Source organism: Diplotaxodon limnothrissa, linkage group LG17 (genome assembly GCF_057381915.1).
Source record: "Diplotaxodon limnothrissa isolate DT_005_m linkage group LG17, D_limnothrissa_male_GT1.1, whole genome shotgun sequence".
Taxonomy (NCBI): domain Eukaryota; kingdom Metazoa; phylum Chordata; class Actinopteri; order Cichliformes; family Cichlidae; genus Diplotaxodon; species Diplotaxodon limnothrissa.
In genome coordinates this window covers 30978744-31004682 of record NC_140612.1, presented here as the reverse complement: position 1 = coordinate 31004682, position 25939 = coordinate 30978744, and the positions used below count along the sequence as shown (strand labels likewise).

The 25939-nt window shown below is 40.1% G+C and overlaps 1 protein-coding gene across 1 annotated transcript in view; it reads right to left on the bottom strand.

Moving 5' to 3' along the window:
* plxna4 (plexin A4) overlaps positions 1 to 25939 on the bottom strand; it is a 265266-nt gene that overhangs the window by 36495 nt on the left and 202832 nt on the right. Inside the window, exons 10-21 of the mRNA XM_085375902.1 lie at positions 20691 to 20891; positions 19747 to 19843; positions 17580 to 17767; positions 14340 to 14491; positions 8877 to 8994; positions 7769 to 7905; positions 6812 to 6979; positions 6408 to 6501; positions 4189 to 4422; positions 3607 to 3753; positions 2887 to 3121; positions 2043 to 2185 (exon numbers count right to left, since the gene is read on the bottom strand). Coding sequence (XP_085232028.1) covers positions 2043 to 2185; positions 2887 to 3121; positions 3607 to 3753; positions 4189 to 4422; positions 6408 to 6501; positions 6812 to 6979; positions 7769 to 7905; positions 8877 to 8994; positions 14340 to 14491; positions 17580 to 17767; positions 19747 to 19843; positions 20691 to 20891 — 1914 coding nt within the window. The remainder of the gene's footprint in view (positions 1 to 2042; positions 2186 to 2886; positions 3122 to 3606; positions 3754 to 4188; positions 4423 to 6407; positions 6502 to 6811; positions 6980 to 7768; positions 7906 to 8876; positions 8995 to 14339; positions 14492 to 17579; positions 17768 to 19746; positions 19844 to 20690; positions 20892 to 25939) is intronic.

Sequence of the window (25939 nt, the reverse complement as noted above, 5' to 3'; positions counted from 1 at the left end):
AAGAATAAGGGAAAAGGATGAATCTGGGGAAATGAGAAGTTTAACATTTTACACTCTTTGTTGCACTTCATCTAAAGATTGAGAATAAAGGCAAGTAAACACTGAGCCTCTTTAGGGAATGTTTATTATTTTGATGCTGCTATATAAGCTGAAAGGGAGTGCAATGATGTGAATTTCCCTTGTCTGAGCCCAGATCATCCCTGCACCGTTTAAACAAGTAACTTGCTACACATTCCTCTCTTCTCCATTTTTTTTCCACACAAATAGCACCTAAGGAGATTATGTCTTTTGATCTGTCAAGAGCACTCGCGGTAAGACGGCATCTCTTTGCACCCAATGCAGCTGTCAACCAGCATATGTTCTGTCTTTCCACCTTTCATGGAAGTAGCTGTAATCTGCTGGGAATTATTGTTATATTGCAAGCCTAATTTCACACTGCTTGCCAAGATGTGTAGTGTGTCGGTGTATGCATGTGTTGAGCGTGAGATCGTTTTCTTTGTGTACAGGCTGCATACTGCATGACATGCAAGGAACACCGCGTGTGCTATACCTGTATGTGCTGGCTTTTGATTGACTAATTTTTCTACTTACATTTCTAGCACCTGGCATGTCTTCAAATATTTTAATACTGACAAAACTGCTTAAGTAAACCTAGACCAGCTTTCCAGCACCTGTGCTACTTCCGTCCACAGTAGACAGTCAAAAACTTGATACGGCGATATCTGATACATCAATAACAATTAAGTAGTCATCAGCAGCCCGAGACAAGCTTGCTGCTTTTTTCAGTAGGCTCCTTTCCCACATTATGCTCCTTATACAGTTCAATATTTATGCCAATTAAAATATAATTAATATTGCTTATTACTGGGAAATTCTCATCAAGGATACAGAGGCTAACCCTGAGGGCAGTGAAATAGGGGTCCAACATTCTCTTAATGGAACAAGACGACCTAGTCAATTACGGCTGTCTATCAATGTCACCAACTAAGGATAAATGACTTGATTTTTTTTCTTTTGCTTTTCTGCCTGTGATTGACTTTTAATTTGCTTTAAGGTGGGGAGAGAAAACGGCACAGCTTCTCGTATCATTAAGAATTATTAATGAGACCACACTCCTGAATTGAGGGCTGCCTTGTTTGTTTTTGAAAAAGCGTGTTGTTGTCGGCCGTCAAAGGGGTTTTGTTTACCAGACAGCGACACAAACAACATCGGCGTCTATTTCACCCACTGTGCCCTACCACATTGTTAATTTGCTTGCTCATTTTGCTCTAATTTCAAATAAGGCTAATTGTTTTGCATCAGTTATTTGACGGATAAACAGTTAGACACGTACAGTTACACACTTGATTGATGAGAATATAGGTACAAGTTCTTATATTTACAGCTGTCTTCTTTCACGAATGTATTGAAAACTACAGCTTTCTATTTAATTGAAATGCTCTAAATATTTGACCTGGGCATGCTAGTGGAAAACTTCACTTTACGGCCTCCATTTCTGATTTGTGTTGCACTTCTCACAGAGTCACTGCTGCTTAGTGAGTACTTTGCAAGGGTTTGCAGATAAGTTCCAAACAAACTATGGGAGACCATGGCAATCTGCTAGTGACCAAAGCAATCTCAATCTTGTTTTTGGAACAACACTCAACCTCCTACGACAACTCGCTAACAAGTAAAAGGGAACACCTTTTTTACCTAGTGTGTGATTGGTCTTTAGGTCTGAATGACTGGTGCTTAGTAAACAACTTTACAGCGACTGCCAGGAACAATTCACAACTGGTTGAGGAGTATTAATTTTTCTTTAGCGACAAGTACTTGGTGGTCACCAACCGGCCTGGATGACTCGGGGCCTTATATAGAGTCTGTGTGTCAACAATTTATCACAAACAGAGAATCCTAATAGAAAGTCAATTTGAAAGAGTAGGAATGTTTTCATAGACTAAAAGTGCCTATTTATTTTATTTAAAAAGAAAGAAAGAAAGAAAGAAAGAAAGAAAGAAAGAATAGTTGCATTTTCCTTTGTAATAAAAATTGGTGAATCATACCTCCAGATCTCTCAGGACAGGATGCTCCTCAATGCCTGGGAAGAGGACTCTCATGGTATAGGTCCTGTAGTCCAAGAAGGGGATACCTGCACCATCTAGATCACTGGTCAATTCATGGATGTCTGTCTGCAGCTCTGCAAATGCTAATAAACCAAACAGAAAATTGTTTATTAGTATATATACATATAAGTCTTACATAACTCTTAGCTAGGCTATAACCTATTATTATATAGATTTTACCATATAAAATAATATCTAAAATAGTATCTAACATGGTCTGCCAGCAAAACATGTTATTTCTTAGATGTTTTGCCTCTACCCTGCCTTCAGTTTATCTATCTTTATCTTCCTGTTTATCTGCATGAGCTTACCTTTTGTTTCTTAGTTGCTTCCTGTATAATTTTGAAGGGCATTTCCTTGTGGCTCACTACATTTTTACTTTTTGATTTTGTTTTATTTCTGTCCTCATTATTACCTGATGAAAGGTACCTCTTTCCTATTTTGTTTTTAAATTCCTCTAGCACAAAGACAGCAATCTAAAAGTTAAAGTGGATAGATATTGGAGGTACCATAGAAAACTAGGTACTATTTAAAAGAAAAAAAAAAACTTTACAACCTACCTAATCACAAACAAGTTCTTGTCACAATGATGATGTGGTAAATGGACTTGTTCCTATATAATGCTTTCTCATAACCTATTGATTAAATAGGAAATTTCTAGTATTGCTAACAAAGATTTAATTAAACCGTGTAAATAGATTTAATGAACCAAAATTCTTTAGATGTTCTTGGAAACAAATGTGTAAAATGAATATACTGATCTGCACTAGCATGAACCTCTTACCCTCTTTGCACTCTAGAGCCACACGTGACTCCAGGTTGTCCATCTGCATCTGCAGCCTTTTCAAGGTGAGGTCACTCTCACGAGACTTGCGTTTATAGGCAATGAGCACTGCCACGATGACAAGGATGAGCAGGGCACCGGCTGCAGCAATGCCAATGATTGCAGTGCTGCTGAGGGGGCTGTCGGACGTGATGTGGACCGAACCTGGTGAATTCTCGATGCCGCCCACACGTGCCTTATGACAGTAACAGACAAAAGGGGAGATTATAGCTATTACATTGATGTGGTTAAGTCAACGTCCAAGCTCAGACACACAGACAGACATATTGATTTGTGTACACACTTCTGTTTTTTTCTATGATGCTGGGTTCAGGTGGTAAGATCAGGAAATGCCTTGTTCAAAGTGGTCTCTCTTAAAACCACAAATGGAATCTTCATTGAGTTTTCTGGGGCTCTAATGCTTCTTATTGAAGGCTTATTTGTTTGTGTTTTGTCTGCTTGTGGGCACTAACCGCACAGCTGATTGGATTAGAGCCATAATCTGAATGGGAGTGGACAAGTGGAAGGATAGAAAGCAACGCAAGGAATGTCTGTTGGTCTGTCTGTCAAACTCTCAATCGATTTTTAGGTCTGTCAGCCTTCTCCAACACTGCCTGCCTCTCCGTCGTTTGTCTGTCTTGCTCTATGTCTTGACGTTGCGACATGTGCTGTGTCACTCACCAGGATCTTATGTCGACCAATCAGGTTAGGGGACTCGCAGAGGAGCTGGTTCTCTGACACTGTTAAAATGCAGGGCTTCTCTCCAATCAGAACTGTGTAGTTCAGCTTTCCATTTCCGCTATTGGTCGCTGGAAGGAAATTCCGCCCCTTCAAAAGAATAATGATTGATGTTATTGCTGTCAGCGTCAAAGTGGAAGGGTTAGAGAAATAAGAGTCAAATGATATATGTTTATGTTTATCTATATATTCGTACTGCAAAGCTGGGCAAAGATATGTTATGTGCAATGCTCTACAATTTATTTTACTTGGGTATGCAAATGATCAGTTTAAGCTGAGCTTTCTATACCTATAATATTTAACCTGAGACATGGTACTGATCTCGGGTTAGTTTTCACAGACTAACCCAAGATACAGATATCATTTCTAAGCTGTGTACTATATGAATTTTAAGATATACACAATCATTACTGGCAAAATATCTTAATTTAAAGTCTTTACATTCAGACAAAAGGCAATAAAAGATAATAAAATATTATAACAATGAAAACTGAGTGTATATGCGGGTGAGTGATATCTTCCTACTTTCAGTATAATGGGCGATCCAGGTTTAAGCTCCAGGACTCCGGATGGACTAATCGGTTCAAATTCCGGATTGGGGAAGTAGATGAAGTTGGTGTTATTGAGTGTGATCTGCAAGTCATCCAATTTAAAGCCGAACTCTTCAGGTCTTTCAGGTACTTCTTGGTGTCTGGCTAGGCTGATGGGCAGCTCTGGAGCCTGGCACACCATAGTTGTAGGACCTAGTATGTCGCAGAACTAATTCACAAAGAAAAGCACATAAGTGAATTTATCGCCTGCAAATTACTGCATTTATACAAAAATATAGATTATTTATTAACAAATTTCTCGTGGTTGGATCTCAGCATGCATCATACCCAAACTGCCTGACTGTGTTCCCAGTTAGCTCACTCACTTTATTGGCAGTGCTAATGTGCCAACCCATACAGTCAAAAGTCATTAGTGTCAGCCTTTTATGTCACACTTGTGTATTTCACTAAACCCACTGGAGACACAATAGAAACTGGAAGCTCCTCCATTTCCAAGTGCAAAGAAGAACCTGTTGTATTTTCCTCAAAGGAAGCCACTAAATGAGGTGCAGTTAGAAAGCTTGTGCAGTCTCACCGCAATCACGCTTTGATGTGTGAAGATTCAGGAGTGATAACTAAGTCTTACCATCCCTTCTTTACCCTCCACAAAGAACCCTCCCCAGCCTCTCATCACTTCTTTATTCCATCCTGTTATTCCTGTCTGTGATCTTTTCTTCTCTCTTTGACAAATTCTTATTCCCTCAGTCATCTTTCTCGATCCCGCTTTTTTGCTCAATTACAGCGCCTCACATCTTTTTGTGTCCCACTCCTGTTTTTTCCCCTCATTCTCGTCTTTGCTGAGGTTTCTCATTTGACATGTGATGTTATTTAAATTGCTCATTTGGTGTCAAAACCAGTTTTAAAAACAAAGACAGACTGACGCGCAATTGTCAAACGACGCACACCTTTCAACATCCCCTTAACGTTTTCATTCCTCTCCGTCTGTCAGGGCACAGGTCGCCTCCGCAGACGTTTCTGTTTCATTCTCAGACATTTCACATTTTCACACTAACCTCTGCCATGCAGTCATTCAAACTATTGCCTGTCACCCTAATTGGCTCCTTGAATATCAAATTGACAAATCCTGCAAGGACATCTTTGACAAGGATCATGCACTGGTACAAGAAGGTAATAGAGGAAAAGAAAGAAAGAAAGAAAAAGTAACAAAAACTCTTTTTGCGGACAAATGCTTTGGATGTCCATTTTTAACTCCTTTTCATTTAGATCTGAGCTGTGTCAGATTGAGACTATATCGTGACACGCTGAGACACTTGAGATACAATGCCTAAAAGAGGCACATCTGAGCACAGATGTTAAACGTGGTGTCGGGCTATGCTTAAATGGACCAAGAAAGATAGCATTACCACCTTTTGTTACTTCCTTTTATTTCAAAGAGATCGCAGAGCCCCAAGCATGGCATTACCTATCCTCGCCTGGGTAAAGAGGCTAATCACTGTGGTTTCTAATTCAATATCAAAGTTCCTATTTGTTACACAGTGGCGATGAATTACATTATTCCCTATTCAGTTGCAACCTGTTGATTTTGCACTGCAGTGCCACTGAATTTTCTTCCTAGCCCTACAAATAAAGAATTTAGTAATGCTCTGGACTAAATGAAACTTTATGGCTGACTATATAGCTCGCCGTGTTCATTTAAATTAGCCACTTTCTTTTGTTCCTGGGCCACATTAGTAAAAGTAAAATAAAATTGCATGGAAATAGGTCAACAAGTATTGATTTTTTTGTGGTTTTGCCTCTGTGTACCAACACAGCGGATATTTAAATCAAACAATCCAGAATTGACTAAAGTACAGACTTTCACATTTGACTCAAGGGCTGTAACAACACTTTACCACTAACTCTTTAGGAATTACATGTGCACCTATCTTTAGACTACAAAGGAAGTGGACAAAGTGGTGTGGGCTGTCATTTCATTATTCCATGACAAATTAAGCAGATTTCAAGAGATCAAAGACATAGCAACAAGTTGCAAAATTATGGACCTAACTGTGAACAATGGAATGCATTGCAACACAAAAATGTATACCTGAAGATGCTCCACTCAGGCTCTATCTTGGTTAATTGTGTTTTTAATAACACAATTAACCACGAGGTGATTGTTTGATCACCCACGCTGCATCTACATTCACTTACATTGAGTGTCTCATGGCCATTGTATTTGGCTCTGATGAGTGGTGTCTGAATGATGTCCAGATTAGTTCCTGTCACCGTGATCGGAGTATATCCACTGAAAGAGAAAAAGAAGGGGAAAAAGAAAAGACGGTTTAAAAAAAAAAAAAAGACAGCTCAGATTGCTTTGACAAATGGTGATTTGAATTATTTATTCATTGCTTAGTTTATGCACCCAATGCAAAATTTGTACGCTGTAAATTTTGTATTATGTTGCAGTAGACGATTAAACCTTTTCATTTCCTCCTGACAAGGATCTGACAATAACCTGTGCTGCTGAGATATTTCCATCCACAGGACGCAAAATATTCTGTTGATATCTCTCTGCAGTGAGCAACGAGTCAAAGTAAACAGACAAAAATGTATACCTGAAGATGCTCCACTCAGGCTCTATCTTGGTGATGGTGGGATCTTCCACATATTCAAACTGGAGGTCTTTCTGAAGGTGGGCCCTATCTATGCTCACAGACACAGACACATTTCCAATGCCATGTAGGGAAGCATGGGTTCGGCAAGTAAGCCATAGGCCACCCCTCCTAAAACAATGACAGGATGAAACATTAGTTACATGTACTGATATGTTAGTGGTACAGTTCAACAGACAAAAGGAGGAATCAGTACAGTGGTATTTAAATGTAAAGAAACCCAAAAGCCATCTCTCTAGTCAATATCCTTTTTTAAGCAGACTACTAAATTATTCCAACACTAAAAACGATGTAATAGTTAAGACATTTGAATGGTTGGTTAAATAGACATTGATCCATAATGTATTGACTGAACTGAGAACTGAGCATTTATCAATGCCAAATGGTACATTGCAACGATGCTGTATTTGCCCAATCATTTATGGTGCAATATTTATCATCACTGAGTAGAAATTTGAATCTCAAAATTGGAAAACCTCTAAGTCAGCGCTATTTCTGCTCTCAAGGTATTTAATATATTTCTGCAGCTGTGTAGATGGTTAAACGTAGACCTTCAGCCTGCTACTGTGACAGGGTTGAGCACAAAGGCAATTTGAAGTACTTAGCATTAATTTTCATTTGTCTTTATGCAGTTGTTTTAATTGAATTTAACATTTGTGCGGGGTCCAGCTGCAAAACTTTCTTTTTCAGCAATGGGTGTACTCAAACCCTTGATTAATCATAATGTAGCAAAGTTCCTCCTTGGGCATTGTGATATTTCATTTTATGTGTAAAAGTAAGATATTGTTGTGATGTCAGAAAGGTTTTGTACCTGTAGTGTGAAAGAGTAGCTTTACCTGACCGTTTAATTGACTGTTAAAGTGTGACTGACGGGGTCAGCGCTGGCTTGTTCCAACTAACCTCTGATAAGTGCACGGCTGGTCCTTGAACATGACTGACACATTGCTCCCAGCATCAAAGTGGCTGCCAGTAATGTTGACGACAGTTCCCCCAGAGACTGGCCCACGGCTTGGCGTAAGACTGATAATCCTTGGAATCTGGTAAAAACAATAAAAAAATAAATGTTATTGTAACAGCCTGTTGGTAAGAAAGTCACTTATAGCTGATTCATAAGCAGTCTGACAAACAAAGAAATACATTCCCCTGAAAATGGCCAGAAAGTCTCGCTCAAATTAGAAAGAAAGTAGGGATAGTTCAAGACTTTTCCACAGTGCTGTACTTTAACCTGCACCCACTGATTCCACTTAACGTGTTCTCTGATGAAAAACTTTTGTAAATTAAAGTAACAGTAGCAGCAGATGCAGTTCAGGGGAAGTGGGGCATAAAGTAAATCCTCCTCCAGTCCATTTCGTGTTCTTATAATCTCATCCTTAGCCTGCTGTGTAGTGGGACATCTAGACCTAACATCCTATAATCCTGTGCAGGGAGCCCATTGAGAAATAAACCCAGCCAGCACCCATTAATGGATAGCAGTAAAAATGATAACACAGCATAAAATACGTACATAACATTAACAACTGCTAATTTATTTCAGAAAGCGAAAGTGTGAGAATAATTATACGCAGAGTGAATGTTAAAAAAGGTGTAATGTGTGTTTTCATGTGTTAATGTTCAATTTTTATTTGTTATTCACTTCGGGGGTTTTTTTATCAACGTTCGTGTTTTTTCTTCATTTTCTTCTCATTAGTAACTGTCAGTCATGTCTCACGACTGATACATGCATGACAGAAAAGCTGAGAAGCAGACTCTCAGTGAGAACCACACCATGTTGGAACACAGCCAAAAAAGCAACATGTACATACATGTTCTCACCTACTTAACACAGTAGGTGAGAAGACTGATCAGCTACAAGCAAGGTGCTAACATGCCGAGGGTGACACATGCAGTATAGTTGCCCTTCTGCTAATAGAAGCACACGTTTCAATTTTTAACCATCAAATTGCTAGTTTTTTAAAGTCTGCAAAACTCCACATACAATTACACAAAAACAACAGAAGTTAACACTCACCACAAAGTAGTAGTACTTGGAGGATTTTGCCATAAATTCAGATGTGCACTGCCCGACACAGACCTGCACGTTCCCAGTATACTGGCTCATCTCAGCTCTACCCATCTCGCACACAATCCTGGAAACAAACATTGGCACAATTGTAGAATATGTAACAAAGCATGTGTAATTGCACAGTTACTTGTACTATACCAGTTGGCGTCGCTGGGAAATGCAAAGCAGGTTATTTAATAGATTTATAGCTAGACCTGTCTTAAAGCTTGATAAAATAATGCATTATTTGCCAACAGCTTCACCTCCCCCGCGCTGCCAACTTGTAGGAGAGAAAGCAAAAAGTCTCCATCCTTTTACATATGACCTCAAATGCAGCTACCTCTTCTGCTGGGTCAGCATTTGCTTAGAAAGTGCTGGCACACAACTTTCTTTCTCAGCAGAAGAAGCACGGGGTCTGTTGATAAGCCAACTTTAAACTAGTTTTAATAATTTACAGACCGCACCTGAAAGGAGCCAAAGCGCTGGATTAAACTCGTATGTCAACTAAATGTAACCTCCTGAATAAAAAATAAAAATAAAAAAAAAGATTATTGGAGTTGTGTGTGCTACTGAGGGAGGAACTGTGCTCTGTCACCCACAGCATTGCTTCTACTGTATAAGTGCACTGCTCTGACTTTAAATTAGTTTACATTCATATACATTCTGCTAGTCAGAAGATTATGCCAACTTTGAGATCATATCTCTTATGCAACCACCAAGACCACGCTACATTGAATTGTTAAGGATATGTCAAGTTGCTAACACACTGAACTAAGTGCTGTTTGTGTGCTTAGGGGAGTGTTTTGCCCTTCAGGACATGAAGTGTTCAGCTGTGGTCAAAGTTCTTTCAGTTTAAATCCCATAACAGCAAAGGTCTGTGACTGTGCTCACACAGAATCTATATAATATGCTTCAATATTTAGTACGTAGTATCAACAGACTCCTGCTGTAGGTTGGGCTTGAAAATGCAGAGCAGGATTTTTCCATTTGAATTAACATTCGTTACATTCAAGCCTTTGCCAAGGGAGTTCACACAGTGCTGACTGAGAACATCTGTGCCACATCAGTCCCTCTGTATTCTGCAACATGACAGAGTTTTAAATACAATGTCTCTAGCGACATTCCTGTAGTAGTGGTAAAGACAGTGCAATTAAATCCCACTCAGGAAAATGAATTAATGCCTCTCCACTAAGTTCTAACTTTGTTCTGCAAGTTCTTAATTCAATCTGCTGGAAAAAAACGTATCATCCTGATATCTTTTATGCCAGTATGTCCAGCACGCATTTTGTCACTGATAAGAGTCAAATGTACAAAGTAGTGATGGGTCGTTCGCGAACGAAATGGCTCTTGGAGCCGGTTCTTTGACGTGAACGACGCGAGCCGGCTCCTTATCGCGAGCCGTCACGTGTTTTTTTTTTTTTTTTTTCCTTTCTCTCAGCCTCTCTCTCGCACTTTTTTTCCGCTTCACTCTGCACGCGAGCCTTGTGCTTTACGCTGGGCAGAGGGGGGAGGGGCGGTAGTTACACTCAGTAGCACAGGAACAGAGCCAGAGAGAGAGAAAGAGAGGCAGGGACAACAACATTAGAAAGGTATAGTAATCATCCACAACTATTTTCGGTTGCAGATGATAAAGGATTGAGAAAGTTTATTCATGCAGGTCCATATGACAGAGAATATGCATGTTCTTTTAGTTTTCATATTATAATTTATATTTAATTGTGTTGTGGTTTGCAGGTGTTCTTTTCACTTTAAATTTGTGAAAGGAAAAAGCTGAAAATTTAAATAGTTAAAACTTGAAATGTGAATAGTTGATTTTTGTATTATATGATTTATTTATTACATTTTATGTGGAGTGAATAAATAAAAGTATATTTACGGTGGCCCCTAGAGACAAAGCACATACAAACTTCAAATCACGTACGAACTCTGAAGCATGTACAAACTCCAAAACACGTAAAAACACGTACAAACTCCAAAACACGTAAAAACTCCAAAACACGTAAAAACACGTACAAACTCCGAAGCACGTAAAAACTCAGAAGCACATAAAAACTCAAAACACGTACAAAAGACAACAGAAGTGCTCCAGGATGCTGGGCGCAGTGTTGAGCCTTTGTTATCTTGTGGCTACACAAGCCAGCAAGTACCAACGACCGGATTTGGTGTGTGGTAATAACAGGTAAATGAACTTTTTTTTTTAAATTATTTGAATATATATATGAGTGCCTGTGTATAAATACACAAACAATACACACATGCTTTCAATTGTGTAATTTAAGTGATCTAGTAGCTCTGCTTTGGAAGTTCAGTTCATGCTAGAAATGTGTTTTGGAGTTTGTACGTGTTTTGTCTCTAGGGGCCACCGCATATATTTATATATAAACATATATAAATAAAACCACTTGTTTTTACGTTAGTAATTCCTTTTGTGCATAATTTTATATTATTGTTAATAATAAATTAATTAAAGCAACAAAACAACCTGAAGAGCCGGTTCGGAGCCGAAAGAGCCGGCTCTTTTTAGTGAGCCGAACCGAAAGAGCCGGATCTCTAAAAAGAGCCGGAAATCCCATCACTAGTACAAAGGCTGGTTTTAGACTATTCCATAATGTCGAGGTTTACGCTAGGGTTGCCAACCGTCCCTTAAAAAACGGAATCGTCCCGTATTTAGAAACAAAAGTACACGTCCCGTATTGAGCTAATAAGGGACGCACTTTGTCCCGTAATACAGTGAGAATCAAAAGTAGTCTATAAATGTTAATGGAATTAACGCTTTGTTTGAAAACATAATTCCCAGCCCCTCTCCTGCTTTGTGACCAATGAGCTGACAGCACACTTATGACAATTCGAGTATGACAATTCAGATTATCTCATTGGTCGAGGAAAGGTCGCTTGCGGAGAAAATACCGGAAGACAACAGATGACCACAACAACAAGCATGGCCAACAGGGAAACAAACGCCGACACTGCGATTTTTTTCAGTCGCGTTATTCAGCTCCTGCTCAAACTGCACGATTGACTCGCAGGGATTAGAAGTTTGCAGGTCACGATGCAGGGTCTCACACTATACGGCCCGATGCTCTGATGCGACCTGAGTGCTCACACTGTGCCAACATAACATGAAGGTTATAACAGAAAATCTGTCGCTCGCTCTCTCTGTCTTTCACTCACACAGACACACCACCATCAACTTTGCTAAATTGCTAATGAAAAACATGATCAGGCAGCTGTGATTGAGCAGCAGTGTAAATCCAACTATTTTCACGGTTGTTGTGGTCGTGATAATTTTGTGATGCCACATCGAAAAGGCTCGGATGAGCTTTCCAAAGTTCTACAAGTGCCTCCATCACTTGTGTCCAGATCACACGCTGCACAGCCGTGCTGCGCCGTCTTTTTCACCAATGTTTACGTGTTTGCGCATGAGCAGTGTGAGTGGCTGTGGTGACACCCTCACGAGCGATTGATGATCGGGAGCTGGTCGTGAGGTGTTAATCGCTTCTCGTTACCCCACGTATACTACACGATGCACGATGAAGGCCAAAATCGGGCCGATCACCAAATCGGTCGCACGACTCAAAAATCGGCTCAAAATGGGCCAAAAATCGCACAGTGTAAGCCCAGCGTTAGAGCAGCAATGTTTGTTCCCCTCAGAGAAAGAAAAGAAAAAAGGCTGCAAAAGTACAGGGAGGACTGGGAAAAGGAAAACACCTGGCTGGGAAAGTGCACGATAACACCTATAAAGCGCACTGCACTGTGTGCCGGCGCACTTTTTCCATAGGCATGCTTCTAGTGGTGGGCACAAGAAGAACATGAGGGGCGTGAAAGCTCGGGGAACCCTTAACCAATTTTTTGTCCACCAGGCCACGGCAGAAGCAGATATGGTATGTAAACACTGGTTTGTTGTTTAAACCCTCTGGTTAAGGTTAATATGGGCATGTGCGGTGAATATCAGCGCTATGTGGCCAGAAGTGTGATAATATCATTTATTTTGTGTAATAAACAACTGCAAGGATGGATGATTACAACAAATAGATGAATAATACATAAAAGTAATACATAGATGAATAATGATGATGAGTTAAGGTGCGTAATCATGGGAACAAGCGGGTTTACAAACAGGAGCAGCTGATTAGCATTAGAAAAGCTGAAATAATACCTCAACTGAAGCCAATTGTACTAAATGCACTAAATGTGCACTGTTACAAGAATATTTTTCGTTCTATTGCTTTCTATTAATTTATATAATTTTAAGTTAAGCAGGACAGAGTTCTTTTAAAGAAAGATTTACTTATATTCTCAAAAGTTAAGCATGACAGGCTTCTGTTTAAGAAAGAGACCTGTTTTACTGTGTTAATGTTGTCATTTTGAGCTAAAAATAAATGGCTAAATGATCATTTGTTTCCCATATGGTCATATCACAAAGAATATGCATCTGCTTAAATCAAATTCAAGTCAAATGGTTAAAAAATAATTTCACACACACAAAAAAAGAGCTACCACACTGGGAAGGGTGAAGACAACTGGGTTGCCCGGCCCTGGCCACGAGGTGTCCCTTATTTATTTTTCAGGGAGTTGGCAACCCTAGTTTACGCACTCACCTAATAAATAAAGGGTTTCCCATTCGAGCCTGGGAATAGACACAAATCCCTCGGAGGATTGTGCCAGGAAGGGCATCTGGTATAAATATCTGTGCCAAATCAAATATGTGCATCCAGCCACGGTGCCATCCCCTTGTAAATAAGGGAGCAGCTGAAAGAAGCTTGGTTGTAGGCTACAAATGCCTTAGCTAACAACAGTAGCTAAAGCATTGCGTGACATTTTCATAAACTGAGTGTCAGTTTAATTGAAATTGAATTAAATTGAACTTTTCAGACCTATCTTGAGTATTGTGGGGTCCCTCCAGTGGATACAGTTTTCATAGTGTGAAGAGCTGTAACCTATCTCTGTGTTACTTCAACCTCTATTGATTGGTGTGCCAGAACTGAGACAAACTATCACACTCAATGGAATAGTCTATGGAAATTAGGGGGAACCTTTTGTATTAGAACCTCAAGAACATTGGATACATTTTTGATCTATTTCATTCATTCAGAGAAGGATTACAGCCTAAAATAGGGAAGCTAGCAATGGTGAGGACAAACATGGACACCATTAGAGGGGTTTTTCCTCATCGTAAGCAACCGGCATTAGTGTTTGTGTGATTACACTCATTACCACAAGGTCAAAGGTTTGGCATTGCAGCTCTGAATGAATGTTTTTAAGCTGATAATGACCATTTCATGTGTTATTTAATGCTTAGTCATGTCACCTTTTTTAATTGCTCATTATGTGAAAGCTCTTTGGGGTCCTTAAGGACTAGAAAAGGGCTATACAAATGCAGGCCATTTACCTTATTTTTTTACCATTTACTGTGATCAACATGTGACTTACTGTTCAGCAGGGATGTAGCCCTCACGTATTGGAGTGCAATCCACTTCAGCCACCTTCACATTACCCTGAATCTCCCTAAAGTCCAGTCCCAGGTTCTCACCATGGATAGTCACAAGTGTGCCACCTTCCCTGGGGCCTCGCAGAGGGGTGATCTGTTGGAAATGATGATTATGAACATTATTTAGTTTCGTTTTTTTTACGCAACACAATTATTTTCCTGACAATGTAAAAATAGAAAGTGGTGGAAAGCTAATTCTCCAAGGTAATGTGCATGATAACAGCAATGAGACAATATATATAATTTAGTTAGTTTTGTTAAGTAGTAAGTTAATCCATAATTCATTGATAGTTTAATGAATTAACATAATAAATCTCTCACATGTTTCCATTAGCTTTCCATTAACTGGACAACCCTGTCCATTCTTTATCCAAATCTGTGTAATTAGGTTTAGAGGTCATTATTTTAAAAGAAAACTGTATTTGAGGCTTATCTCAAATGAACAAATAGGCATGCAAAACAATGTGAAATCTGAATGAACCAGAATATGGCACAAAAATATTCATGTTATAAATTTGTGGTTGTACAAAAAAATAATATCACAAGGGTGTTTCAAATGGTAGTCAACTCTTTAGTTTATGGCTGGTTTTCACAAGGTCCTTGGGGATAAGCGCTCAAGTTCACACATTAGGTAGCAGTCTGTAGCTTGGGGAACGGGACCGATGCAGTGATTGGTAAAGGGTCAAGACTCGGGGTCAACAACTGTCATTTCTCTATCTGGTGTACACTGAAATCTACTGTGAAGTATTTCATAAGATTAACTTATATCATGGCATCGGGTGACACCTTTGCAGTAATCACAATGTCCTTTGATTTATCAGTAACATCTCTCATTGTTGATGATGTGGTTCCAACATCCATCAACACTTTACTCACACAATTACTTTTTGGCCAGTCAGTGTACGTGTGAGTACACATCATCAGGCCCGTCCAGATGGATGGATGTGAGAGATGGACACAGAATAGTCTGTGTCTATCTGTCTCTGCCAAATAAAAGTCCTCTAGGCTTCATGCTGCAGGCAGGAGCCCAGCTTTAATGGTGACTGTCATTTCACAGGTAGAGTGCGGTGTGAGTGTGTTTGCCTTTATCTCATAGCTTAAAGCGCGACTTTCCGTATGTCACTACCGCAAGCACGTCAAAAGCATTTAATTTGACTATTTGAGTACTGAACTCACCAGTCAAATAACTCAGGCAAACTCAAGCCAGGTCATGCACAACACAAGTCCTGCGACTGTCATATGGGAGATATCGTTATCGTATGCTTCGGCGTCGCTGATTAATAAAGTTCCCTGCTGATATCTTAATGAAAAAACAGAGCCTTCTGGGAACAGGGCTACAATACATGCAATTAAAAAGATTGCACACAATGCCTCGTGGCTCTCAATTTATTAACAAATATGGAGCGGGAGAAGGACTTTGAGGGAAGCTGGGAAGGAAGAAGCAAAAGAAACCAAGAGAGAGAAGGGAGAGCGAAGAGGAGAGACGCAATGAGGCGTTGATTAGATTTGTGACTTTGACAAGATAATTGACGGTTGGGTAGAGGCAAACACTTAATCACTTCTCCCTCTCTCTCTCTCTCCTTTTCACTTTTCATCTTTCTATGTGAGTCTCACCCTCTCATTGTTGATGGGAGATGTCATTATAATGAAGCGTATTAGAATGCATTAGGGCCTGGGTTGTCTTGGGAAAGTCCTCACTCCTCACCCACTGACAGTTTTTATGGGGGACGTGAGAAGGCTGCAATATGTCCCCGCTGCAGCCTCGGGGATGTAAGGAGAAATACAGGCCCATCTCCAAGAATAAATCCACTGCTCCGGGAGAAGACAAACATTAGAGAAGTGGAATGACAGAGTGCAAATGACTGATCCAGACTCTTTAAATAAGTGTAAGGGGGGGGGGGACAAAATGTTACCATCATGACATCACTCTTCTTAAGAGTTGATTTTGAACGAATAAAAATAATGACAGTACTCTGGGTCATCTGTGAGGGTCGAGTAATTACAATAAGCCCCTTTATTTTTCTTCTTATGACTCCCCCATGTTTGTTTCCCTCTATCTGTCTTGCTCCTTTATTTAGAAGCAATTCGGGGGAAATTAGACGATTCTGTCGTAACCCATCAGGTTAACATCTCATGAGCGAGCAGCCAGATTCCTTGTGATCAGGCAGTTACTTGAATGCCGCTACATCCAGGATGATAGAGGGTCAGATTCCATTTCCGCACCCCTCTTCCCACTCTCTGTCCGTATCAATCTCCAGGACAACAAAAGGCATTCCCCTCGTTGTCGTTTTTATCTGTTCTATGTTTCATCCACAGTCAGTCATCATCTGCCCTCAACTCTCCTCCCAGGAAAAGGATGCAGAGTGGACCTTTATATCCATCACTGGAAAAGTGGACCCGGGTAAAAGGGGGGACTCTTTTCAGTCATTCAGCCTCATGTGACTCTTTTCTGGCTCAGCCTAGCCATCCATCACTGCCTCTCCCCCTTCCCCCAAATCCACCCTCCTCTTCCTTCATCTGGCAGCTTTCCATCCATCTTTCCTTTATGTCCTATTATCCTTCATCTTGCTGACCCTTATCACTGCTGCTTTCACCCTTTTTATGTGTCTTGCACAGGTCAAGTCTATTTACCCCACATGGCGCTGGGTTAAGCAGGGATTCACCTGAACATCTGTGCAGCTGATTGATAACTAACAAGAGTGAGGATGATTTGTCTCTCTAGATCTGTATATGTGTTTGTACATTGACATTTCGAGTTAACGTTGGCAAAAAATAACTACTGTCCCCCTACGGTTTGAAGAAAAGACATCTAAAATGCTAAATTACACGACTGCTGCAATTGTAGTTCTCGTATGCCATTATCATTGAAACTTATTTTTTTTCCTGTGATGTGTTGCTGCACTACAAAAAGGTGTAAAACATATCCTTCTTCACAAATGGTGTCAGACTGAATAGCTGATAATGACTCACAGCCTCTGCCATTATGTTGAGATGATCGACTGCCACACCGTCAGTGAGGTGATGAGTATGACTATGTTCCCACGAGCGCACTATAATTAAGGTGTGTATGTATGGCCTTTCAGGCAAAAGGTTTTTACAATAATAGCTGGATTGATTGGTCCGTATATGTGCTAACGTGTAAACTGTGTGAACACATGTGGACGCTGATGCATACGTCTCACCTTGGTGATCCGTGGGTGGGTGCACTTGCTGTTGATGCCGTTGTGCTCTAGCCACGTGTTCTCATTGGCGCAGTGTTGCTTGAGGGTGCAGCGGTTCTCTCCTTTGCACCAGACGCACCCAAACAAAGGGTCCGCTTTCAGACACAGACCACAGCTTCCTCGTTGGGCGTCGCATTTGTATAGATGGACTGCGCAGGCGGGAGGAGATAAGACAAAGATAGACGGGAGAAAGAAGGGAGAAAAGTGAACAAGCTTTTTACAAATGATGACTCCAAATGCAGCTAAAAATTATTCTGGGCAAAAATCAAATAAAGTAACAAAAGACTTCAAAACACAAAAGAAACTGTTTTATAGTTTACCCAAATCACTCAACATCTACATAAAGCTGTTTGAACAATGCAAAAAAATAATAAATAAACTGAATATTATGATAGACATTTGTTGACATCTTTGTCTCATTATCGCTCCATCATCATCTCTACACACTCCCTAGGCATCCCACCCTGCCTCTGAGTTTCCTACACTACTGCCGCCTGCCACTCCTCACCCACCGCACATTTAACATATCATCTCCATGGCAACAGAGCAACCATTTTCTTTTTAATTGCCATTAATTTTGTATGTGATCTGCCCATCAAAAAATAACTAAATTTTTTAAAAAGCCCTATAGGCCTCTTCCTCCACAAGCAAACAAAGGAAGGAAGAGAGTAGTGGAGGAGTCTCTAGTTCAAGGTTCTCTAACTTCTGTTGCTTCTTTGATTCTGCAGTTATGCTTAAGGATATGTTTTGTAGAGCACATTTGACTCAGACACTCATGCACACAACCAGAAACACACACAAACACTCTACAAACTTTGCCTTACAGCACAGTGTCATTTTGGCATATAATACACATTTTAACAACATGCTTCTTATGCCTGACTCCACTGCCTTTGGTTAAAATAAGCTGTTTTCCTGTCAGAGTAGTATAACCCCCAGCATGAATCACTTAAAGTGGTGGATTGTCAGTGGCCAAACTGAATCAAGCTCAGCAGCTGAATCCTGAATTCTTAAAAACCCAGTGCTGATATACCATGAAAGGATGAAAGGTTGGACATAAAAAAACTAAGAAAGGTTGAAATAATAATAATAATAGAGAAATGTAATGTACTCCCCTGTTCTCTACATATAGAGAAAGAAATAATAAATGTAATTTCTTTACTAGGGCTTAGTAGTTAGTGTTATATCAGACAGGCCCTAAAAGCAAGTTCAGTTACAGTCATAGTAAAACAGCTGAGCTCAGTGCTTCACACCAGCTGATGGCTTCACCTGATACCAATTTAAACATCTAGTTGGTGATTTTTAAGCTGCTTTAACCCACCCACGGTTACTGACCATCTGCAAGCCACTTTGCAACATGCCTTATAGCATCTCTCATGCTGTTTCTAACTTAATGCCACATTTTTTGTCATTGATGTTTTCTCATTTGTTTTGTATATGATGCAAAGGTTTTTTTGCATTTGCTCTTCCAATTTCTGGGACAGAGAACAGAGCCATACCACAAAATAAGAATGAGTACAGATAGAAATACTCTCTTTTATGCCTATAGTGGTCCTGGCTGAAGTGAAATTTATGTCAGTGCGCTTTACTGAATGAATAAAATAAAGGAGAGAGGCAGTGGAGATGGAGACTGAAAGATTGCCAAACTCATAGAGAGGTGTCAAAATAATAGAAACAGCAGAATTGGGGGACATTATGTTTGAACGGTAGTGAGAAAACTAAATTTAGAGAGTTTGAAAAAAGACAAAAAGACAACAGTGATGTGCTGGACAGGCAGACGGGGAGACAAAACGAAAGCGTATGAGAGGATGTGGTAAAGTTAACCACTACATGGCAACATCAGGGAATGGATGCTGCACCTCAGCACACCACCCGCCTGTTGCCATGGAGATGGGCTCCAAGGGCAACAATGGGGAAGCAGCAGCTTTGGAGTGTGTCTATGTGTGCATGCACATGTGTGTTTAAGTGAGTTTGTAAGAGACTGTGAACTCAATATGTTCTTCTATGATACTACGAGAAATATGGAAAGAGCTGATATGCGTGTGCGTGTGTCCGTGTGTGGATGTGCATGTATGCACATGTGTGTGCCTGTGCCTACACAGATGCTCATGCATCTGTGCATGCTTACCTTTGTTGTGGGCGGGGTTGTCGATGCTGAAATCTCCGTTCCAGATGACGGTCAGCTCCACGGGAAGACTGCTCATCTCCATCCCATCATAGAAATACTATCACCATAGCAACCAGAGAGGGAAGGAAGAGACATGGGAAAAGCAAATGAGAGATACAAAGTCTTAACTGTTTCTCTCTAAGTTTGAAAAAGCCTGTGGTATCAAAATACTTTTTTGAAAATGCAAAAATCCATCCTCAACAAGTTGCTGTACACATGTGCACACGCGCGCACAGTGAAAATACACACACAAACTCAAACACACATGCTTTAAACTCACAAACGCACACTATACACACCAGCGAGCATTGAGAGATTATTTTTCATTTGGTTCTGTAACACTAGCAGAATGGAGGGTTGGTGCAGGAATCATCATTTTCTGCTAAATTACAGTTTCCCTCCTTCACAGCTCAATCAAAGTACAATATTTGGAATGTGCAGTGATTATGCGCACAAATCCCACAGTCATCTTTACTGACATACACACTTCGAGTGATGAAGATAGACAGGAAGATGGGATGTTATTGTATCAACAGACAATTAGCATCAAGACCAGCATAAAGCCTTTTTCATGCTCATCCTTCGTTCCTGTCAATGCATTATTCAGTCAGTGAATGGAGAATCATTGCAGCTAGAGACAAAGTTAGGCACTTATCTCATCTACCACCTGTCTAGCTGGAAGACCAAAAATCCCTCAGCTGGAATCAGTGTGTGCATGTGGCTGTATGTGAAGGAGAGAGATTGCAAAAACATCTTTTATAGGTAATCTAACTTTTATAGAAAAAGTTTGCAGACATGGGCCATCTGTACAAAGATAGGTGTAGGTTGGTGGTGGTCAAGGATAATATGTCACACAAGCTGCGACACTGAAAACACACAGACACCCACAGACAGACTCTTCTCACCGATGTGTTTTGACACTGCACCGAGGAGCTGTTGAAGCGCAGGGCAGGAACCCGGTGCTCGTTTCCTTGGATGGTGAGCAAACACTCGTAACCCCTCTGTCCAGACTGTGGCTGAGGAAGGTTTTTAGCCCGTAGGGTGATGGGCTTCACCACATTGACAGGCACCAGTATCCTTTCTGCAGGCAGCAACTGGGGACACCCCTGGAGGCAAAGCAGCAGAGAAACAAGAAAGGTGGTCAGTGGGTCTAATGCCAAATTGCAAATAAAACCTCATTACTCAAAGAGATCCAACAGTGTCGCTGTTGAGCTTTTGCTTAAGTAAGCCTTTTGTATATTTTGATTCAAATGCATTCTCCACTTCACTGTTGTTAGAAGTGCAGTTGATTTCTGCAGTGTAAGCACTGTCTTAAAGTGACTTGCACTTCATTTAATCCACAGACCATATGAAAGATGAATGAAAGCTTTTTAAAAACATGGATTCACAAGTAAGAGAAACACGCCTGCTAATTAATAACCAGTAAAATCCTAAAATATCTGTCAGCAAAACTGAAAGAGAAGGATATCTCTTTTGTCAAATTATCCCATTAAACATTCTTCAAAAAGGAACCGAGACCACAAACACAGTGCACAGGTCCATCAACTTCAATTAGCAAACACCAACAAGTTATAGCTGACTGTGTTGAGACACCTGCCAATCAAAATCCCTCAACTCCCATATCTGGATGAAAAGTGCAAATGCATAGGCTAGCTACCCACAGAGACCAAAATAGTTTTTTGGTTTTGGAGTGAAAGTCGTTTTTTTTTTTTTGTCCTTTTGGTTCTCTTGATATTCCCAGTAAGATGTGTCACTCTTTCCCATCATTGGGGTCAAATGCAGCACTGATCTCCTGCGAGGCTAGCCCAGTCTTGCTTATAGGACTGTTTTTTGCAAAAAAAGTTCATACCTATGCTGTTTTTCATGATGTGAATAAAAAGAAAACAATTTAAATCGGTTTAATTTTTTTATTAGGCAGTAAGGAAAGTTGCTGCTTGCATCAGGGCATTTCCTAAAATCTGACTAACACACAATGAGCTGCAAATTCACAGAGACATTCACACTTATCATTTATCTCACTAGATAGCATACCACCTAACAGTACTTCACAAACATTAGTTTAATTTAATGACACTTCAGTATATTTTCAGTGTTTAGTGCTTTTATTTGTTCGATTTTCTGTTGAGTAGAGGTCAGCTGTGTTTCCTACAGGCCCGTGGCCTGCTCACATTCAACGAGTGAAGGTCAATAGGTACTCTAATGTCATTACCCACAGGAGAGGAGCATTAATGATATAACAAAAAAGGTACTTATTCTGATAGACTATGAGCTCTGAGTTTGAATTTGTGCATTTCCTTTTCAAAATCTAGGGTCTGCTGTGGAAAATTTGTGATTTTTTTCTGTGATACTTGTGCCCATGTTAGGTGAAAAAAAATAACAGAGAAAGGGGAAGACCAAGACAGAGGTAAAAGTCACTTAGCAATTGGAGGTCTAAAATTAACAGCCAATCAATTCAGGTGTGACTAGCGGGTTAAATATAGAGCACCTATGACTCGCCTGAAGGATGAAGAGGAGAAAAAGAGAACAGGTGAGGAGAGGGGAAGGGGTGGACAGAAAAGGAAAGGCAAAGACCACAGAGGATAACTGAAACAAAAAGCATTATCAGGAGAACAGGAAAGTGACTGACAACCAGAAGTTAAAGGTAAAATGGGTGGTAAAGCAGGGTAAAGAGAGAAAATGAAGAACAGCGCTTCCCTAAGTACTATTTTCTCTGAAGGTAGTTGAAATAGAGAGAAAGAGATGGCAAAATTGGTCAAATGAAGGAGAAGAACAACAAAAGAACACAGCAATGGGGGGAAAAAAACACCGTTAAGTGTATGTGACAGGACGGGCTTTAGCATGTCAAAGAAGGAGAAGAAAAGACGGTAAAAAGAGGGAGAGCAGATAAGGTGAGCCCCCACGCGGATGGAGCTGGGGGGAGTGAAGCATAGCGCACGTTGAACCGGGTGATAACACTTGTTTGAAGTTCATTAAAAGCCACTTGATTGGGTTAGGCTAAGTGAGTGACTGACTGGATAGCTGTGTGGTGAGAGAGGGGAACGCTCTGTGACACTATTCACAAAGTCATTATAGATAAATGACACACAGGGTGAGGGAGTTCAGCAGTGAAGGAGAGGAAGGAAGTTGCGGTGCATGCGTGTTTGCTCTTCCAAATCTCATTTTCCTAAGAACGAAGGGTCATATTTGGTGAATGAAAATGAGTGGGAGAGCAAAGAGAGATGCAATCCATTTTTAATCATGTCTCTTCCAGTTAATACACTTGAACAATGGGGGACAATGAATTTGATCTGGTTTGTGGAAATGAAGGCATGGAAAGCACCCGAGTATGACTTAACACAGGGACTTATGCTGAATTTTCAAGACACAGATGAACACTGATAGCCGCATATGATGACGAGGAGACAGGATTTCACACACGCAAACATCACAGGAAATAGATGCATGCATGCAAGCGCAGTTAAATTGCACCGTGGTGTTTGAGATGAGCAAAATTCCCCTTCTTTTGCACATGCGTGTAGACTAAGGTTAACAGAAATTTTACTGTATGTACAAAAACAAAATCACATTACAGTATAAAATGAATGTCATCAACTAAAAATGTTATGGACTGAACTAGTTTTCCACTTTAGTAGAATGGTTAAATTGCATTTTGATCAAAAATATGCATTGCTGCTGAAAAGACTGAAAAACTTTAATGTCTTTGCCAGACATTAAAACATTGTTGAAATCTGGATAAAACATTAAAGGTGAAAATCTATCCTTTCAGATTGATGAAAAGATTAGAAGAAAATGTCTCTTTACATTAAAAGTTGGTTGAAAAGGACTTGCTTCTGCAAAATCATTACATAATCAGCAGATTCAAACCTGTACTGTGAGCCTTGGTCTAGAGGCTCATGCATACAAGCTCACCGCACTGCACTATATAATAAAAAGTTGACCAACCACTCTTTCACACAGGTATCCAGGTCACTAAAGGTTCTTATCCATATCAGATATTATGATATCATAATTGCCTTAAAGTCAATGAGCCAAAATAACCGAGTATAGGACATATAAGTGTATTTATACACATATAACACTTGAAGAAGCACTTTATTTTCATTTTGTGAAAACAAAATCAAATTAATTTCCTCAAAAGTTGAATATTATGATACAGATGATACACCGTGATGTCATTACACTGTCTGGCAACCAGCTAACAACAGCCTAATATGAAATTTATAGTAGTATAGCAGAATAGGACCCGAGCATAGCAGAAAACTCATAAAAAATTGACTAATTGCTATATTTCATTACATTTTCTCAATGCGATGAAGTATAGTACATCTGTTTGCCAACAGCACAGACTGGAGGTTGTGTGACTCTCAAACAAATGTAGATTTTTTTCCTTTTTTTAAAGTGACATAATGGAAATGGTGGAAAAAGAAGAAAATAGTCTCTGTGGAGGTTGAAATCTTTCAAAGTTGACTTTCCACATTACAATACAGGGAGTGCAGAATTATTAGGCAAATGAGTATTTTGTCCACATCATCCTCTTCATGCATGTTGTCTTACTCCAAGCTGTATAGGCTCAAAAGCCTACTACCAATTAAGCATATTAGGTGATGTGCATCTCTGTAATGAGAAGGGGTGTGGTCTAATGACATCAACAGCCTATATCAGGTTTGCATAATTATTAGGCAACGTCCTTTCCTTTGGCAAAATGGGTCAAAAGAAGGACTTGACAGGCTCAGAAAAGTCAAAAATAGTGAGATATCTTGCAGAGGGATGCAGCAGTCTCAAAATTGCAAAGCTTCTGAAGCGTGATCATCGAACAATCAAGCGTTTCATTCAAAATAGTCAACAGGGTCGCAAGAAGCGTGTGGAAAAACCAAGGCGCAAAATAACTGCCCATGAACTGAGAAAAGTCAAGCGTGCAGCTGCCAAGATGCCACTTGCCACCAGTTTGGCCATATTTCAGAGCTGCAACATCACTGGAGTGCCCAAAAGCACAAGGTGTGCAATACTCAGAGACATGGCCAAGGTAAGAAAGGCTGAAAGACGACCACCACTGAACAAGACACACAAGCTGAAACGTCAAGACTGGGCCAAGAAATATCTCAAGACTGATTTTTCTAAGGTTTTATGGACTGATGAAATGAGAGTGAGTCTTGATGGGCCAGATGGATGGGCCCGTGGCTGGATTGGTAAAGGGCAGCGAGCTCCAGGCCGACTCAGACGCCAGCAAGGTGGAGGTGGAGTACTGGTTTGGGCTGGTATCATCAAAGATGAGCTTGTGGGGCCTTTTCGGGTTGAGGATGGAGTCAAGCTCAACTCCCAGTCCTACTGCCAGTTTCTGGAAGACACCTTCTTCAAGCAGTGGTACAGGAAGAAGTCTGCATCCTTCAAGAGAAACATGATTTTCATGCAGGACAATGCTCCATCACACGCGTCCAAGTACTCCACATTGCTGCACGCAATGTTGATGGTGAACAGATCAAAACACTGACAGAATCCATGGATGGCAGGCTTTTGAGTGTCCTTGCAAAGAAAGGTGGCTTTTTTTGTCGCTGATTTGTTATTGTTTTGTTTTTGAATGTCAGAAACGTATATTTGTGAATGTGGAGATGTTATATTGGTTTCACTGGTAAAAATAAATAATTGAAATGGGTATATATTTGTTTTTTGTTAAGTTGCCTAATAATTATGCACAGTAATAGTCACCTGCACACACAGATATCCCCCTAAAATAGCTAAAACTAAAAACAAACTAAAAACTACCACCACAAACATTCAGCTTTGATATTAATGAGTTTTTTGGGTTCATTGAGAACATGGTTGTTGTTCAATAATAAAATTATTCCTCAAAAATACAACTTGCCTAATAATTCTGCACTCCCTGTATAACCTCACAACCAAGCCCTGTATTCTTTGAGAGATTTGTGAGGTATCATTCATCGTGTATGTTGAAGTCAAAAAAACCTCCCTAACCACCTTTAAATAAACATCATATTTTGTGACAGAAGAGATAAACATGAAAAAGGAGAAATACATAAATCTCGCTTAAATACCGATTATAAATGCACCATGCGGAAGTGAAATTACAACCGAGGCAGTGTGTATAATGGTGGTAGTCTGTGTTTTTTGCTACTTAGCTCTAATTTTTCATATTTGT